The sequence below is a fragment of the Sebastes fasciatus genome, chromosome 1 (genome assembly GCF_043250625.1).
Source record: "Sebastes fasciatus isolate fSebFas1 chromosome 1, fSebFas1.pri, whole genome shotgun sequence".
Lineage (NCBI taxonomy): Eukaryota > Metazoa > Chordata > Actinopteri > Perciformes > Sebastidae > Sebastes > Sebastes fasciatus.
Genome location: NC_133795.1, coordinates 7,655,667 through 7,673,817, shown reverse-complemented (window position 1 = coordinate 7,673,817; position 18,151 = coordinate 7,655,667). Strand labels below are relative to the sequence as shown.

The window sequence follows — 18,151 nt, the reverse complement described above, 5'->3', positions numbered from 1 at the left end:
AATTGTCCTATCATTCTGCCTTGAATTAAAAAAAAAAAAAGTGTCTCGGACAGGAGCCGGCTCTTAACGTTCACTTAAAAGAGCCGGCTCTTTGAACCGGCTCGTTCGCGACCAACACATCACTACCTCACTTCTCACAAGCTCGCTGGAGAGTGAAGATGGCGGTTGTGTTCGCTCCGCTGGAGGAGCTTTCTTTACACACAGAGGTGAATAAAGCGGTAGTTTGTCATCCCGTACAGCCTGTAGTAGAGTCACAACTGTCCGTCTTGTGTCACAACAACAACAACCACCGGGGTAGGCAGCGAGAGGCAGCCGGTAATTACACGGCTATAGTTCCCGGACAGGCGAGAGAGAGCTAATGTCCAGCTGGGACTTGGTGGTTCAAGACGATTTGCCAAAAGCAGGTAATGTTGTTTTCCCTCTGTCTGTCTCCCCTTCCGAGTATATAAAGCAAGAAGAGCCGGAGCTGACTGAGACTAAACAGTAGATGTGTCAGAGTCTCGTCCCGTCACATTCAAGAGTGTTTGTGTTCCTTCTAAACAAGTTCATCAGGGGGGGTCTCAGTCTCATCATCACAGCTCTCTCTCTCTCTCCATGGTTCAACTATGGATGACTCCAACAAAACACTGGTAACTTCTCCCACTAATCACAATCAGGGGAAAGTAGGCTCATACTCGGTGCAGACTTTCAATGGGAGTCAAACTATGAACTCTCACAGATCAGGAAGCGCTGCCCCTCTCTCAGTGGTGACAAGTGGCAGCACTGTGATGTCTGTCTCCAGTGGTGGACCGGTGATGTCTAAAGGGCTGCCCGGTGCAGTAATGCCGCCATTGTCAAACAGTGTGATTCAGACGCCTCTCATGAACTCGCAGAGTGTTGTTGTCGCTCCAGCAGCTCCTCCAGCAGCTCCAGGAGCCACTGTGGCGCTCGTCAGGCCGCCTCCTGTGCAACACACCGCGGGGTCGGGTGCAACTTTGAATGGGAACAATAATGTTGTCAATACAGCAACAGGTCACGCAGGTTTCGGCGTGCAAACAACAACAACGTTTAGCCAGCCGTCCAACTACTCGGTGTCAGGGTCGCACATAATCAAGGCAGAGCCACCCACAACAACAACAACAACAATCATACAGTCAGCACCACAGCCGGCTGTCACTCCTGGAGCCCTCAGCGCTCCCCGGATGGTATCAGCCGGTCCAGGTGGGATCCGAGCCCTGACGCCTCAGATGTTGGCCCCGAGGCTCCCCCAGACCTCCCCGGGACAGCCCAGTATCGGCCTGCACAACATCCAGCTCCCACCGGGTGAGTGAAGTCACAACTTTTTGACTGTTTGTTGCCCATGCATTTATTCCCACACTTCACTGATTCATTTGCCTCTGATTTTTAAACATTATTACATTTTACATATAGATATATATACACATACAGACAGACTAACAATAATAATAATTAAATTATACAATAAAATGTTTAGTCAGAATTTCAAAGAAAGAGAGACATGGCATTTCATGTATTTCACTTATCTAACAAAGAAAACAGATAACATAAAAGATAAGACAAAATAAATAAATACCTCAAAGAAAAACAAAAAACAAACAAAAAAAACCCCCACAACAACTTCAACAACAGCACTCACAGCAGTTTCAATTTGACTGTGCCCCCTGACGTCCAAGAAACTCCAACGCCTCTGATCAATGATTGTAAGTAATAATCATTGGATGATTATATTCTTATTGAATGTTGGTCATCCAATACAGCATACATAGAAATAAGGTGTCCTCTACACTCTGGAACTTTTCTAACTCAACCAGTAATATAAAAATTAAATTTTATTTATTTATTTGAGGTTTTTCCATCTTCCCGTCCCAGTGGTGTTCCTTATGTAATCAAATCCGAACATTAAAATTTTGGTCAAAGTATGTATGTTTAGTGTCCAAATTACATTTTCCAAAGCCCCTCTTAAAAACTTTATCCCACGTGACCTGACGTAGGTTTCTGAATGATGACGCTGCTACCTGTACAGTATTGTATTGTATACATCCTTATAGTCAGTGTATTAACGTTACATACAGTAACTTAGATGGTGGTCTGCATGCTCCCTATTTGGAGAAGCAGACAGTAGGAGTACCAGCACGAAAGCTAAGCAATGTACTGCTGTGTGGACGCCACGTTAGTTCAGATCCGAAAGTCGCACAATAACGCAAACACACATTGGTAGATTATATTCTTATTGAATGTCGGTCATCCAATACAGAATACATAGAAATAAGGTGTCCTCTGAACCAGATTCCTTAAATAACACCACACTGTTATGATTTCTGGTTCAGGGATGGTGCTTGTACGCAGTGAGAGCGGACAGCTGCTGATGATTCCCCAGCAGGCTCTGGCCCAGATGCAGGCCCAGGCACAGGGAGGCATGGCACCTCGGACTGCGACGCCAACAAGCCTGTCTCCTGGCCAGGTAAGATCACTCAGTCTGCCCAGGAAGAGCTTTATACAGGTGTTACACCGAAAACTGTGACCGCAGACTGCCAGCAACACATGAGGTCACCATTTCTGACAGCTGTCTCAGAAAATGTTGCCCCACTGTTCTGTCTTTTACTTTTCTTTTAGAGTTTTGTGATTTATTTATTAAAAATAAAAAAATATTAAATAACATTTATGTTTTTTAACAATTTAGTTTTGTGTGTTTTATGTCACATATTGGGATCTATTGTTTGGGGTTTGCCTCATTTATTACTAGGGCTATCCCGAATACCATTCTTTAAGCTTCGAAGCTTCTGCGAGAAATATTCAAAGGCATTCAAAGCTTGGCGGCGCAGCACAGCATGGGACAGTGCCGCTGCCGCACTACTGTACACACACGCACCTCTACACACAACAAACAGCGAAATCCGTCTTAAAATAACTAATAATAATTCATGTTGAATATGAGTAATGAATACATACTTACATATAAAAAAAATAAAACAAAAAAACCCCTGAAGCATTCAAATACTGATTTAGAGGTCGATTACCATGGCAACGGTCGAAGCTTTGAAACATTCAGGTCAGCCCTATTTATTACACAGGTGCATTTTCCGACAACAGCGGTCAGAAACAGTGACCTCGTGTTGCTGGCTCTCTGCTGATTCCACACATGAAAACCTTTGTGAAAATAAATGTGAGCCACTCTGTGGCAGATTTCGGTGTAACACCGGCAACCACTGTGTCTCACTTTAGTGCCAAGGTCAGTGTTATAGCCCATGTTCAGCTTGCCTTTCTGCCTACAGCTCAGGGTAGCACCTGTTTAAGTAGAATATTAGTGAGATTATAGCTCATGTGTAGATATATGGAAAATAGTGTGCTGTATATGCATATTATTATGTTGTATTTTATTTTTTTATTCGTGTATAAATTTAGATGTAATCAGTAGATGTCTTCTGGTTTGATGAAACTGGTTGTTGCCCATCATGTCGTGCTTTGTGCCTTGTCTCAGGCTCCTGGGAACACCATCATCAGCAGACAGGTGGCTCCCAGTACCATCGTCCGTCAGGGCTGTCCGACCCCGCCGTCACTCGCTGCGACCACCACTCTCCACAGACCTCCGATCCTTCAGGTAACCCCGTCTGCTGGTGTAAAAATAAGGTCTTATTATGTTCATTTGGCTTGTCGCACATTGTTTTGTGTCCATTACTGGCTCAAGCTGCAGACTGAAGGATGATACAAAGCGCCCCATTCGCTGTTTGGTATTGTATTATAGTAATGCACCATGATATTACTGGTTTATGTGTCAGAGTGACACTAGAAGGATCTTATGAGTGCATTTCGCCTCAATGAAAAGGATGCAAACCCTCATTGCATGGGTGAATAAATGTCCAATTGCCTGGGTTTAATGGTAATCCTGAACCTTGTTTCCTGGATTTACTATAGTAGACTTGAGGGAATTATACTTATTTATAAAGAGTTTTATGTGTTACACACACCAAAAACACATCAGCACATTTGCCAGTTACAAATAAAACAATCACAAAATGATCAATGACTTCTTTCCTAACGTCTGAAAAACCAAAACATTGAAGTGAACTGAAATTCAGTGCAGGAGAAGAGCACCTATATCCTCTTGAACCTGAAGTTTGATGCCCTTGATCAACTTTGAAGCACGTCTAAAACCCACACTCTCCTGTGTTGACTTGAAACGTGTGTTTTGAAACACTTGAACAACCTAGATAACATGTTATGGTGGTGATGTCTGTCTTCCCAGAGCTCAGTTGGGGCTGCAGTACCGGGAATTGCCCCCAGGACCGTCAGCCAAACAGCTGGGACCACAGTTGCCTCAGTAACAGTGAGCAAAGTGAGTTGTGCATAGCCCCGAGGGATCAGATAGAGCTGGGCGTCTGCATGTGCTAGAGACAATTACAGTATGATAAAAGAAGGCAAGGCATGCTGCGATGTATAACATGGCTATTCAAAAAGGAGACTGGCATTTGTTCATAATCTGAATGTTATTGGCAGGAGACGATGGAGAATGTGAAGAAATGTAAGAACTTCCTGTCTACGTTGATCAAGCTGGCATCGACTGGGAAGCAATCTACAGAGACCGCAGCCAGTGTGAGAGATCTGGTCAAGGAACTGCTGGTGAGTGAGCCGGTCAACTGCTTTGTTATGTTTCTCATTTCACAAGGATATTGACAAATAAATATAACAATGTATTTAAAAGTGGAAGCTAAGAGAAGCATCATCTGTATTTGTAAATATGACAGCTCTCACTCCCAGCTCTTTATGCTTCTATATTGTACTAGGAGGGCAGACTGGAAGCTGAGGAATTCACCAGCAGATTGTACAAAGAGCTCAACTCCTCACCCCAACCTTACCTTGTGCCTTTCCTCAAGGTAAGAAAGCTTATATTCTATTGTCATTTCTGCTGATATACCTTCCAGTAAAATGTGTTTTATATTTCCTTGGACCACAGGAAACTATTGCCAAACAGTGTCATCTTGAAAGGCACGGTCTGTAATCTTGAGAAACTAGCAAGAGTACACTAGATTTTTTAAATTATTCAACCGAAAAACCGAGCCCAGTGTTGCCATCTCTTTTCCAACAAAAGTAGCTAGCAGCACTAGCTCCAAAAGGCACTAAATCTAGTGAGAAATTCGCCACGTCAACACTGACAGTCTGTCCGTTCTGGCTCAACTCCAAAGCCACTCCCCCAAAATTATCATTATGAAGTTAACATATCATAATGAACGTAAACGACGAACATGGCTATTGTTAATACTCACAGCTGTCAAACTAGCAGCTTGTAGAAGACTCCTGTGACGCGCAATGAGTGCATGGGCAGAGTGCGTGCAGACAGGCCGTTGAATCATTTAATTTGGGCCGATTGGACAGGCTTATTACAGTCCTGCGACAACCACAGATACTGCATTTTTTACTGTATTTTTTGTCAGAACATTCGATTTATTCATTGTTGTCGGGATGTAATGAGAATTTAAAAAAGATATATGAATATATAAATGTATTTAACCAACACTACCAACCCTACCTTTAACAATGCATTTCTGTAACATACAGTATAACCTGTTTGTCTTCTGCAGAGAAGCCTCCCAGCCTTGAGGCAGCTCACTCCAGACTCAGCAGCCTTCATCCAGCAGAGTCACCTCCCCCAGCCAGCCTCAGGTCCAGCCCCCTCCACCTCTCCCATCCCCACCCCCACCACGGTGGTCCTGGGTAGCCCAGCGCCCCGCATCGCTGCTCCAATCAGCCGGCCCCAGCTCCAGCCAGCCATTAGCAAACCCGCACAGACCCCCTCAATGGTAAACGGACTAATAAATATATCAGATCTATAACTTTGAGTGGCATTTACATCAAATATGAGGCAGCTCAAACCTTTCCACTCCCTCACATTGCACAATAAAACATAAAGCATCACTATGGTAATAATTACATAATCTACATTTGGTACTTTACCCTTGCAGGTGATCCAGCAGCAGAGAACAATGGTGAGACCTCAGGTAGCCTTACCGATGACCCCCATGGTGACTCTCAGGAATCAGGCCCCTGGTCGCATCATGCTGGGACATCAACAGGTCCAGCTGAAAGAGCTGCAGCCAGGTGAGGAGGTCAATCTAATAACACCTCTGTCTGTCTTTCTTTGTGGTGACTTGTAGTATTGATTGTGATGTTGTGTCTCTAACAGTTCCTGTGAGGCCGGAGGGGCCACATTTTTCTAAACAAGTCTCTGCTGCAACCTTGAGCCTGGCTCAAAAGAACAGGCTGAAAGAGGCGGGTGGCACTTTCAAGTAAGAACAAAGATAACAGAATTCAAATCAGTTTTACCATAAATGCTCTTTAATCACACAGGATTTAGTATTAATATCACTTGTAGGTGGAAAATTTACTTTTGGGAACTTTTCTAAATCGACCAGCAAAATAAAAATGAAAGTTTATTCAAAGGGCGGGTCCATAATTTATTTCTATCATTCTGTAGCTTCTCAGTAGTGTTCCTTATGTATCCAAATCCAAACAAATTTTGGTCAAAGTATATATGTTTATCATCCAAATTACATTTTCCCAAGCCCTTCTAAAAAAATTCTCCCACATGACCTGACATAGGTTTCTGCATGACGACACTGCTGCATGTACAGTATTATATACAGCCTTATAGTCAGTATATTAACGTTACATACAGTAACTTAGATGGCGGTCGGCACCCTCCCAGTTTGTAGAAGCAGACAGGAGTACCGGAACGAAAGCTAAGCAATGTACTGCCGTGTGGACACCACGTTAGTTCAGATCCGAAAGTCGCACAATAACGCAAACAACAAACTAACCGATCGATGCAACAGTAGACCAGCAACTCCCATGTACTGCAGGGTAAAATGACTGTTTTTGTGAATGGAGTTTGGTCTGTTAGCTTTGAAGACTGCGATATAATGAAGCAGTTGTATCGTTCCCCGTCGGAGAGGGCTGTCTGACAGCGGGGTGAAAATATTCTAAATATAGCTTACACTTAAACTGATTTTTTTTAAGGTGGCTAAAATAAATTTTTCTTCTGCTGCCATCCACCGCCGCTTTACTTCACCGTCAGACATCCCTTTCCAGCGGGGAACTGAAGCTGTTATATCACTCTCTTCAAAGCCACCAGACTACATTCACAAAAGCAGTAATTTTACCTCACAGGACGCAGAAGTATACATACAACCCCACTTCAAAAAAATCTGAACTAACTCTTTCAGTTATTTCCAAACTTAGCACAGCTAACTTCGACTCAGCTAGCTCTAGCGTTTACAATATTTATAACCTTACTGATTATATTCAGTTAGCTTACTTTGGTAACCTATGTCACTGCTTTTTGCAATTGCTGAGTGGGTGTTTCCATTTGAAAACAATGTAACAGAACGCAGATGGATCCTCCCTTTAATGTCATTGTCAGCATAGCTTTTAAAGCTTAAACATGTTATGTAGCTGGACAAGTAAATATATAAACAGTTCATAGTGATTTATCCAAGTTTCAATGCTATCTCTGCCACACCTCCGTTTATGTGTACAGAGATGATGACGACATCAACGATGTGGCCTCCATGGCTGGAGTGAACCTATCAGAGGAAAGTGCTAATATCCTCGCAACCAATTCTGGACTTGTGGGAGCGGTGACACATTCCTGTAAGGACGAGGCTTTCCTATCCTGTGCCGTTCTACAGAAGAGAATGCAGGAGATAGGTGAGACACTTACAACCTTACTGACAATACAGCATCTATCTATCTATATATCTATCCACCTCCTAAACCCCCAACATGTCTCTGTTTCTTTTCCAGGTAGGAGGTACGGTTTGACAGACCTGGGTGCGGAGGTGGTGAACTTTGTCTCCCACGCTACTCAGCAGCGGCTCCAGACCCTGATGGGAAAAGTTACCCACGTGGCTCAGCAGAAAAACGCCAATTTCAAGGTTTGTTTACAGCGTCATTAAAGACAAATACTGCTGGTGCTACGAAATTAAATGGGTCCACTGTATGCATGCAAATGACAGATACGTCTCCACAGATATTCAATACTTTCTCCTGTAATCTTTTTGCCTTTTCTGGGATAACATTGTGGCACTGCTGTCTGTTGGCAGGAGGATAACAATTATGAGCAGAGCAGTGATGTTCGTGCTCAGCTTAAGTTCTTTGAGCAGCTGGACCAGCTGGAGAAACAACAGAAGGAGGAGCAGGAGAGAGAGATCCTCCTAAAGGCAGCTAAGGTACAGCATCACTGACAGACATCACAATAATATGTCCACAAAGGCTATTGGGGAAATTTCATTTACACAAAATTGTAGTAAAAAGGTACCGGGGTCGCTGTGGTGAAGCGTAAGTCCAAATCTGTGATGTCAAATAGAGTGTAAATAAATAGCCCCATAATATACTGAGAGGTTTTCATGTCTTCACAAATAAACACATTTCTGTAATAAATACCTAGATAAAATATTTTTTGGGAGATTTAAAACAACCTCTTATGCAACCATCAAAACATGCACTCTGTTGTCAGGACATTCAGCAGGCATGGCATTGAAGATTGTCTAGGTTTAAATAGACTTTCAAGCATCCATTTTTATTATTTCAAGGCCGTACTGTGTTGATTTTTTTTTTTAAAGGTTTGGATGAAATCAAGTCAAGCCATTTATTTATAACAGCAGGTGTGTAATAAATGGCAATTTGTTTGGCCTATATTTAGTGTTTTTGTATCCCGCAGCTATTCTCTTCTCCAGAGACGCATTAATATTCAATAACGTTTGACAAAAGGTTGTGATTGATTTTGACTCGCCCTCAGGATGTACCTCAAACAGTTTGTAACAAATCAAATGGCACTGGGGACGAATTTATAACGCTGAGTTAAATTCCATTAGTTCCATTAAGAATAAATAATACATACATTAATAAATATATTACGCATTTTTTATTCAACTACTGTGCAGTATAAAAACGTTTTAGCTTTAAATGTGGGCTAAATATTGATGGATATGGGACAATTCAGGGGATTTGAACTCACCAGTAGTTGATGTAGAATCTGCTTTTCAAACTCAAAGTTTTCCACGTGATTGTAGATATTCATGCAGAATGGGCAAACACCTGCAAAATTCTACAGTATCTCTGGTCCAACACAGCTTGGGCTTCGGCCTTTCTTCTGCCAACATCACTTATTAATGCGTCTTTCTTTTGTCCTCGCAGTCTCGAGCTCGGCAAGAGGATCCGGAGCAGCTGCGTCTGAAACAGAGAGCAAAAGAGGTAGGATGAGATGATCAGGACAGTCAACTCGTGTCTGCTTCTGTATGTTTAAGCACTGTATGCTTGATTGTCGTGTTGCTATGTGTGCGTTATCCAGATGCAGCAGCAAGAGCTGGCTCAGATAAGACAGAAGGAGGCCAACCTGACAGCTTTGGCAGCCATCGGTCCCAGGAAGAAGAGGAAGGTTCTGGACTCTCCATCCTCCTCTGCTGCAGCCGAGGTAACACTAATTACAGCGGGTTCCCCACATAGTGTTGTTTATCCTGGGCTAGCTGTCAAGTATAACCTCTAAAGTTACCATATACCATTACTTTATTAGTATAAGCTGGACAGAGACAGAACATGCCTCGTGGCATGAAAACGGCTTCTGTGCTCTGTATCCTGTCAGTACAACCGTATTTTCTTTATAGGCTATAGCTTCATATATGAAAACATATCTTATCTCTATAGGCTATCTATATCAGACTAGACACAGGAAGTGCATTTGCACCTGCTAATGTATTTCTAATGTCACAGAAACCACTGAGAGTGAATCTTGTGTTTTGGATGTTATTATCATACCGTCTGTGATGTGTCGGTGTTTTTGTTCCGATGCTCTGCACAGATCTGACGCTCGCCCGGCCACCCACTGTTGTCCCAGGTTCTCTGAAGCTCTGTACCGGTGTCGGCGGCACTTTGACCACTTTACTTTGCCATCAGACAGCTATTCAGTCTATGTTTACGACGGGAAACTGAAGCTGTTATCTACGCTCTCACCAAAGCAATAGGAATACATTGAAAAAAACAGTAATTTTACCTTGCAGAAGACAGGACTTGCTGGTTTACTGCTGCCTCGATCGGTTAGTTTGTTTGTGTCATTGTGTGACTTTGGTCAGTTTGGATACACTAAAGTCACACAATAGCACAAACTAACCGATCGCAGCAGCGGTAGACCAGAAAATCCTGGGTAAAATTACAGTTTTTTCAATGGAGTCTGGGGGCTTTGGCGAGAACATAGATGGATACAACTGCTTCAGTTCCCCGTTGATATGGGTTGTCTGATACAAGGTAAACTGGCGAAAAATACTTTAAATATAGCGTACACTTAAACTGATCGTTTTTTTTAGGTGAGCCTTTCTTTTAGGTGGCTAAAATATGTTTCGCTACCGGCCCTGTCCAGAGCAGTACATTGCTTTGGTTCTTTGCGTTAACTCCTATCTGTTTCTCCAAGCTGGGGACATGCAGACCGTCATCTACTGTAGTTAATACACAGACTATAGATACAACCCCACTTCAAAACACCCAAACTATCCCTTTAATGCCAGGCCTGTTCAGAACAGGACCTGTGACTCACAATTCAACGAAAGACACCAAAGTTAAAATGCAGATGACAGCAATAATAACGTCAGGTCTACTTTCTTTGTCAGTATAAAACACCGGCTTCAGAAATAGCTGACGTTAGCGCCAACTGTTAGTCGGTTCTTTACTCCAGTGACGGTATCCGTCAGACAGAGTTGATGTGGGGACGAGCTGACAGCCCACTCTACCCTGACAGAAACCTGCTGTCACTCACCTGCAGTCTTCACATACCTGGAGAAAATAATATAATGAAGCCGCTCGTCAGTTCTGGCAGAGCATAAAGTCAGCTGACTACAGATCACATTTAAACAAGTCACCAGTCACATTCTTTTAATACAATGAGACAGTCTTCATAGCGGTGCTGCAGCTCCTGGTTATGCCTGGTCCGACCTGCTACACGTCATCGTTATTGGTTTAGTTAATTGATTTCTTCTTTGACCACAAACCTGTGTCTGTTCTAGATTTGTGATTGCCTTGGTAATGGTTGTTCTTTATCTGTGTTTATTCACTGGGGAGCATCCACAACTGCAGAGCCTGTTCTGGAAAATAAGCGTCTAACCATTTGCTGCAATAACTGGCCCCGTATTCTGTAATTGTCGCAAACGGGAATTGGCATATGAAAAACAAATGTTCAGGAAACAATGTGCGATATCTCTTTTATTTACTTACTTTGACAACGGTTGCTTGCAGTAATTTAAAGATGGTGTTTATTTCCCCACCTCCCGGTGACAATGATGCTTTTGTGCCGTTTCTTCTGCATGTTGTCTTCTTCTTTATTGACAAATAGAGGAAAAACAGATGTCACTGAGTTGTATTGTATTCTGTTAGGTACAATGCAAATTGCTATAGCAGTGAAAGTGGGAAAGTTGTTACCAAATCAAACGCCCATGGAAATAAGACATTAACAAAACAGTATTGCAGAGGCCATGACTGCAGGGCTTCCTAAATAATCTGCATGGCATTGCTGGCAAAAAAAAGGGCATTTACAGGGTTCATGGCGATTAACTGCATGCTTCAGGAAAAAGGTTAGAAACAATTACTTCATCCCAAATTCACATAATAGACTACTGTAGCTAAAGTCTTTTCCTTTAACCATTTCAAAATGTCCTACACCGTGGTCACATTCATACCTCACTCTCGTAGAAAATAATAATAATAATAAAGAATAACAGTTCATTGGCCGACATGCATACATCCATTACATTTCTGTACTGTTCTCAATGCAGTTCAGGGGGCAAGGTTATAATAGTTTAGAATTTTTAATTTGTTTTTATTTTATTTTAGTTTTGACTTTTCAATTTCATTTTAGCTGAGTTTTCGTTTTCAGAGTTTTGCTGCTAGTTTTAGTTTTGTTTCAGTTTTTCAGAAAGGTTTAGTTTTAGTTTTTATATATTTAGTTTTAGTTTTACAGTAGTTTAAGGTTTTGTTAGGACCAGATATAATGTCTCAGAAGTCTGTAGCTACATATACAGTACAATTTCTGTGGTTCAATGTCACAAGAGTTGACGGAAATTCATGCTGTCTCCTTTTTTCAGTACTGATATATTATAGCTTAAAAAACTAAAACTGAAATGAATTTAATCTTTATATTATTTGCATTAGTTTTTTACCGGTCAATATAGTTTCAGTTTAGTTTCTCTTAAAGAATTTAGTTTTTATTTAGTTTCAGTTTTCTAAAATATTTTTCACAGCTTATTTTCGGTAGTTTTTGTTTACTATAATAACCCTGTGTGAGGGGACTGAAGTGTATTTTGGATAGACATGAATGTAAACTGCAATTCCACTGGTTGTCGGAGGCATACAACCGTGAATTTCATATTAGTTGAGCTACCCCTCAATCTTTCCCTGAGCTCCCCTGGCAACTGCAGAAGTAGGGCTACGCCCTGGGGTACTAGTACCTCTGGTTAGAAATCACTGACCTAAACTGTATGTCTTTGGACTGTCGGGGGGGAATCCGGAGCAATCCATGCAGGAAAACATACAAACTCTGCACAGGGAAGGCCCCAGCCAGATGGTGCTTTCAAACAGTGCACACACTCAGCCACTCTGCTGCTCCTTATTGGTCAACATTACTAATTTAAATGTGAAAATATGAAAGATACACACACAAATTACCAATATTACAAACCCTCTCTAATCCTCTCTTTCTCCCTCCCATCTGTCTCTCATCTTGCAGGGATCAGGATCAGGTTCCTCTCTCTCTGGCGGGGCCGGTTCGTCGGGCTCCAGACCCACGCGGCAGCGCATCACACGCGTCAATCTCAGGGACCTGCTCTTCTGTTTGGAGAACGAGAGATTTACCAGTCACTCCCATTTCCTCTACAAGGGCTTTCTGAAATAGGCTTGATGTCAGAGGGGAGAGGAGGGAAACGTGCGTGGAGAGACCAACCGCTCCCACCACAGAGAGAGCACAAGAGACTCTTCTAAATGAAGAGGAGAGCAGCGTCGTGGCACATTTCAAGGCTTTTCAGACACACCTGATGACCTGAAGTACAGTAGTGGATGGCCTCTCTACCTCTCTCCTCAATAACGCCTATTTAGCTTCAGAGCAGTCACGGACTGATGCTACGATTTACTCTGTACTTTTCAAGAAAGTGCAAAAATGGATTAGATGTTATGACGAAGGGTTTATGTATGAACAAATGACTTATTGTACAATTATGCACTGTCACACAGTACAGTTTATTTTCAGATTGTGTGTATGCATTAGACTTTAAAGCAATGGAAATCAACACATTTGTTTTAATAGACCACCAACTAATTTTATTGAATAATTTTATTTTTGATTTAACTGAATTAGTTTGAACTCCACAAACTATGTAACCTACTGAGTTGCCTTCCTAACTATGAATAAGCCATATAGCCTCCCTGAAGCAATTAACCCTGCTGTAACTCATGAAGCAGTAGTTCACTCTGTACGTCATCTCCATTACTTATTTGTTCAGCGTATTTATTTACTAAACGCAAGCTTGAAATTAATGTTTAGTTATTTATTTAACTTCACGTGACACATCGGTTGTTTCATGTAGCTTAAATTCAAAACAAAATGCATTTACCTGCATAAAATATGTTTAAAATCAGTTTTGTTGGGTGTATAGATTTCAGTGTGTTTAGAGAGGTTTGCTCTTTGTTTTTTTATCTTTTAAATTGTTCTTTAAAAAATTAGTTTGACATGTACTGATTGACATAGGTTTCAGAAGGCTTCTAACCTGTATTGCTATACCAAACATACATCTACCTGAAAGTGATTTCTATTTTTGTAGCTGCCCTCCAACAACACATTTTTACTCTTTCAATAGCGACTGACGGTGTCCTCTGACTTAGCAAAGTTAAGGAGTTTCTTCCTGTATATTTGTAAATGTTACACCTAAAGTTTTACACATGGTTTTGTATAGAATTGAGAATTTACCCACCCAGCATAAAAGAAAAACACATTTTCTCTATTAAAAAAGTTTGAATAAATAATGATTTTACAATAACTGGTTTGGTTCGCTGTTTAACCTCTTCCACTTCTTGAGTGCCAACTTTACTTTTTTCAGAGGCTGTAGCAGGTTCAGTTTTAAAGTTAGAGTGAAGATATTGGTATCATATGAAACATGTAAAGAACGCTAAATAACACTACGAAGTTACGCCAAATTTTGGCGAGGAAAAACTGGCATGGCCATTTTTCAAAGGGGTCCCTTGACCTCTGACCTCAAGATATGTGAATGAAAATGGGTTCTATGGGTACCCACAAGTCTCCCCTTTACAGACATGCCCACTTTATGATAATCACATGCAGTTTTTTGAATGCAGTACAAATGCGTTATTTTCGCCTATTCTAAAATTTGAATATTTCTGCATACAGGGGTCCATAAACAGTCTTGGAGTTACATAAATTCGATTTGACTGTAAAGCTGAGACTGTTGTGGATCCAATGAGCCCAACTGTATTCATGTGTGATGATGTTAGCCCCCATAGTAGCCATATAGCCCCATATAGTGAGACTATAAACTTGACCTCACTGTATAAAATGACCTGTGGTGACCTCTAGGATAATCACAGCCTCATGAAACTTTACAGCCACAAACTACACACCTAGAGCATTCAGACGATGGATGTCTTTCCTAGCTAGATTGACAATAAGAGGGTTTCTGAGCAGTTTCCAGAACAGAAGTGCTCACCATCCAATCGCCAAAAATGCAATTCTTGCAGAAATCTCAAAATGTCAAAAGTTTTTCAAATCAAATCACAGCATGGCTTTTTTCTATGGTGTTCATCAACGTCTTGGTGTCTTAATGTGATATTATGGAGGGATTGTTGATAACAAATGGTATCAACCCAAAAATGAATAGAGCATGGGGATGGCCATCATATCTATCATAATGTTATTAGCCCTTATACACTTTTTATTAATGAATGAATGAATTATTTTTTATTTCTGATTCAGTATCTCAAATTAATCTTCAGGCTCCCAGCTTTCAGATGATGTGCACCAATTCTATGTGACATCTACTGCTGACCTGCTATCTCCCCCTAAAGACAAAAATGGATCCATGAAAAAGGGGAGTGGAGTGGAAAAGGTTAAAGAGATTTCAGTCAGTCATTAACCTGTTTTCTTTTGTATTTCCTAGTATTGCACTAGGGGGCAGCATCGCATTACTATAACACCTGGATGTGTGCTGCATGTGGCACTGGGGATATTAAGGCTTTGTACATGAATGAGCTGAATGCCTTTAATTCCTTCTTACTCTACCTGTTCACAGATAATTCCACTTAATCCTCTAACATCTGCAAAGCCACATGTAGTACACAGTGTGTGTCCCCTGGGTCTATACAGGCATCTATTGAGCACAACTCCCATGAGCACAACACACAGCCTATAATGAAAATCACACTCACACACAGTCTGCTACCAGTCTGTGCTGTTCTTTGTTGGGCTGTCTTGTTTTGAGTCCGTCTCCATTATCAGCCCAACACACGGCGCATTGGCAACAGCTGCAACATCAGCTGCGAACATTCGCCACAACCATGGGCTGGAAATAATTAGGCCATTCTGCCACTGGGACTGTTGCCTGATGTTACAATGATTGGGAGCAGCTTTTCTATCGGCGTTGACCAAAGAGGAACAATAAGTGTCAGTCTGTGGTGATGAGCCACAATTTCATTTTCCATAATGAAAGTACATCTGGGAGCCACTAGGTGGCAATTTTACCCCATTAAAGGATTCTCCTGCCGCCGACGTGGACTGAAACAGCAGGTTGCTCTTTATAATTAATATTATCTTGTTACATTTGGTGAAGTTTAGTGTTCATATGTTCATGCTTTGCTCTGCTGGACATTACAGACTACTAGGCCAACTTGTCAGGCACTCACATTTGGCAAAAAAAAGAAAAAGAAACAGTAGCTTGCCAATAATATCACAGCATTGTGCTGCTGTGAGAAAGCAGAGCTGGATAAACCAGGCTTTCAGTTGGGAGTACAGAACCGGCGTGGCCTGACGTTCCCTCGTGGCGTCTGTCTGGTGGTGGTGCTGGTGACTCAGGTAAGGCCTCGACCCTTTCGCCTCGGCCCAATCCAATATTTTTCCTGGTAATCCTCCCTCCACTCCTCAACACTGCTGCTCTTTCAGAGTTAAGTCCACATAAGCTCCCACTTGAGTGCCAGAGGCAGAGCAACAACAGGGATGGTGCGGTTGCCTAGCGACGTCTCAGTCACTGCACCTGAGGGTGTTGGGTAAACACCCTGAGCCTGCCAGAGGGAAGAGGAGCGAAGTAACATCACCGTTTCCTTCCGTGACATTTATTAAAGGGGGCTGCTATTAATTTGTTACATTCATTGTTATCATTTTTGCTTCCACCCCAGGGTGAGATTATATAATAAACCCTACTAAAAGCAAGTTTATGTGTGTGTGTGTGTGTGTGTGTGTGTGTGTGTTTGTGTGTGTGTGTGTGTGTGCAGGCACGCGCATGCCTGTGACTGTTCTTAGCTATGGGTGCTTTTGTCTGAATCCAAGATGGGGTTTGACTGCTGTGATAGTGCTTCTCAGCAGGGTGCTTCTCCTGCACTGTTATGATAAATCTCCAGTCTGAAATTCTCTGCTTGTTTACGCTCACAGAGGGGCTCAGTTTTAATGATGGTTAGAGGCTGACGACAGCTCCCCCTGCCCCCATTACTCACATGAATCAGATGGTTATGAAAATCTTTATTAAGGTAAGCCCCCTATAGCAACATGAATAAGAAGGTTGGGATGTTTTTTCATTGACATTACTTTGCAAACCAATAAATTCAAAATTCCATTTGTAATCCCACCATACTCACGCTGAGACAAATGCAACACTAAAAGTCAGTTAATTAATTTTATCCTTTTTAACGCCTCCTTGCATATTGTTGATTAAGCTTCGAGCTTATGAATAAAACTCTCTCCTAGGAGGAATGTGAGAATGAGATTCGGATGAATTGATGTGGCACACGGTGATCCAGTCGCCGCACTTTATCATCCATTAAGATGCACAAATCCAGTAGCCTATAACCACTTTTATCCCGAAATGAAAGTGAATGATTTTCAGCCTTTCCCGAATAATCAGACCCTGAAATATAACATGCAACGACAGTTCATTAGTTTACACCTCCTCGCAAGTCCTGTGTGTTTCCTGTGTGCCCTTGTTCCACCCAGGTTAATGCTGACTTTAGGACTCCTTTGTTATGAGGTCGACCGGGGCAGTGTGCTTTGGCCCGGAGATACTATAATAAGGCCGGTGTTTATGACTGCTGCTGAAATGGGTTTGTAAGCGCGGCTAAAGCTGTGAGGTATTGACGCGGGGGTTAATAGCCTGTTGGCCTCTTTAATGGAGCTGAATCAGGTCAAGCAGCAGGCATCGTCAGCCCACAGGAGAGGAACATCTCCATTTACAAAGTCATCTCCTATATGAGGCGGGACAGGCACCAAAATGTGTTGAGCGTCCACACCTGTGGTTCACACAGAAATGTGTGACATGCACTTAGACGCACACTCAGACGCACACAGGAACAAACAAGCTAAGGTGTCAAACTCTACACGACACAGGCTGATGTGAAAGTCAAAACGGCTTTTTGCATCTAAACCCACTGATCTACAATCAGTGAGCTGATGTGAGTTGATCTTACTATTATCCTCAAACATCTTTACAACGACCTGCTTGACTAATGTAAGTGTCCGGTGTGGTAGAACACTTTGGAGGTCAGACATTGAAAAAACAAAAACTATGCTAGTGGCTTTGTGAGGCTGTACATAGGCACAGCGGTGCTTTGAGCTAAATGCTTAAGCCCCTGACTCACCAAGCTGACGGCCGGCCGTCGGATAATTTGGGGCCGTCGGTGAGCGTCTGTCGGCGTAGTTTTTCGGTGTGTCCCGTACCGTCTGCTCTAGTCTGTCCACGTTGGAGTTTTTTTTGGCCGATTCAGCACGTTAAATCGGTGGTGGCGCTCGTCGATGAGAGAAATCACTCTGATTGGCTGTTCAGCCTAAACGAATCAGTGCACGAGAAGAAAAAAGGACGTGAGGAAAGCAAGCCGAGTAAAGTCAAGAGGAAAAACACATAAAGGCTCT

General features: G+C 42.2%; 1 protein-coding gene across 2 annotated transcripts; it reads left to right on the top strand.

Moving 5' to 3' along the window:
- taf4a (TAF4A RNA polymerase II, TATA box binding protein (TBP)-associated factor) lies at positions 1-14,052 on the top strand. Of its 2 annotated transcripts, XM_074612945.1 has the most exons (15): positions 12-1,302; positions 2,328-2,461; positions 3,479-3,598; positions 4,244-4,333; positions 4,495-4,617; positions 4,782-4,871; positions 5,577-5,795; positions 5,958-6,093; positions 6,179-6,281; positions 7,532-7,701; positions 7,798-7,928; positions 8,097-8,222; positions 9,190-9,246; positions 9,344-9,466; positions 12,761-14,052. In XM_074612945.1, exons 1-15 carry the CDS (start codon positions 606-608, stop codon positions 12,923-12,925), a joined length of 2,484 nt encoding a protein of 827 aa, XP_074469046.1. In that variant the 5' UTR covers positions 12-605; the 3' UTR covers positions 12,926-14,052. The 2 variants fall into 2 exon arrangements, with proteins under 2 accessions (XP_074468964.1, XP_074469046.1); XM_074612863.1 differs by having other exon boundaries at positions 1-1,302; positions 7,532-7,928.
- Positions 14,053-18,151: the final 4,099 nt, after the last annotated feature.

Coding starts and splice junctions, on each gene's coding strand:
- taf4a (XM_074612863.1), top strand. CDS start 606: ATGGATGACTCCAACAAAACACTGGTAACTTCTCCCACTAATCACAAT. Junction 1,303..2,327: donor CAACATCCAGCTCCCACCGG/GTGAGTGAAGTC, acceptor TTTCTGGTTCAG/GGATGGTGCTTGTACGCAGT. Junction 4,618..4,781: donor ATCTGGTCAAGGAACTGCTG/GTGAGTGAGCCG, acceptor ATATTGTACTAG/GAGGGCAGACTGGAAGCTGA.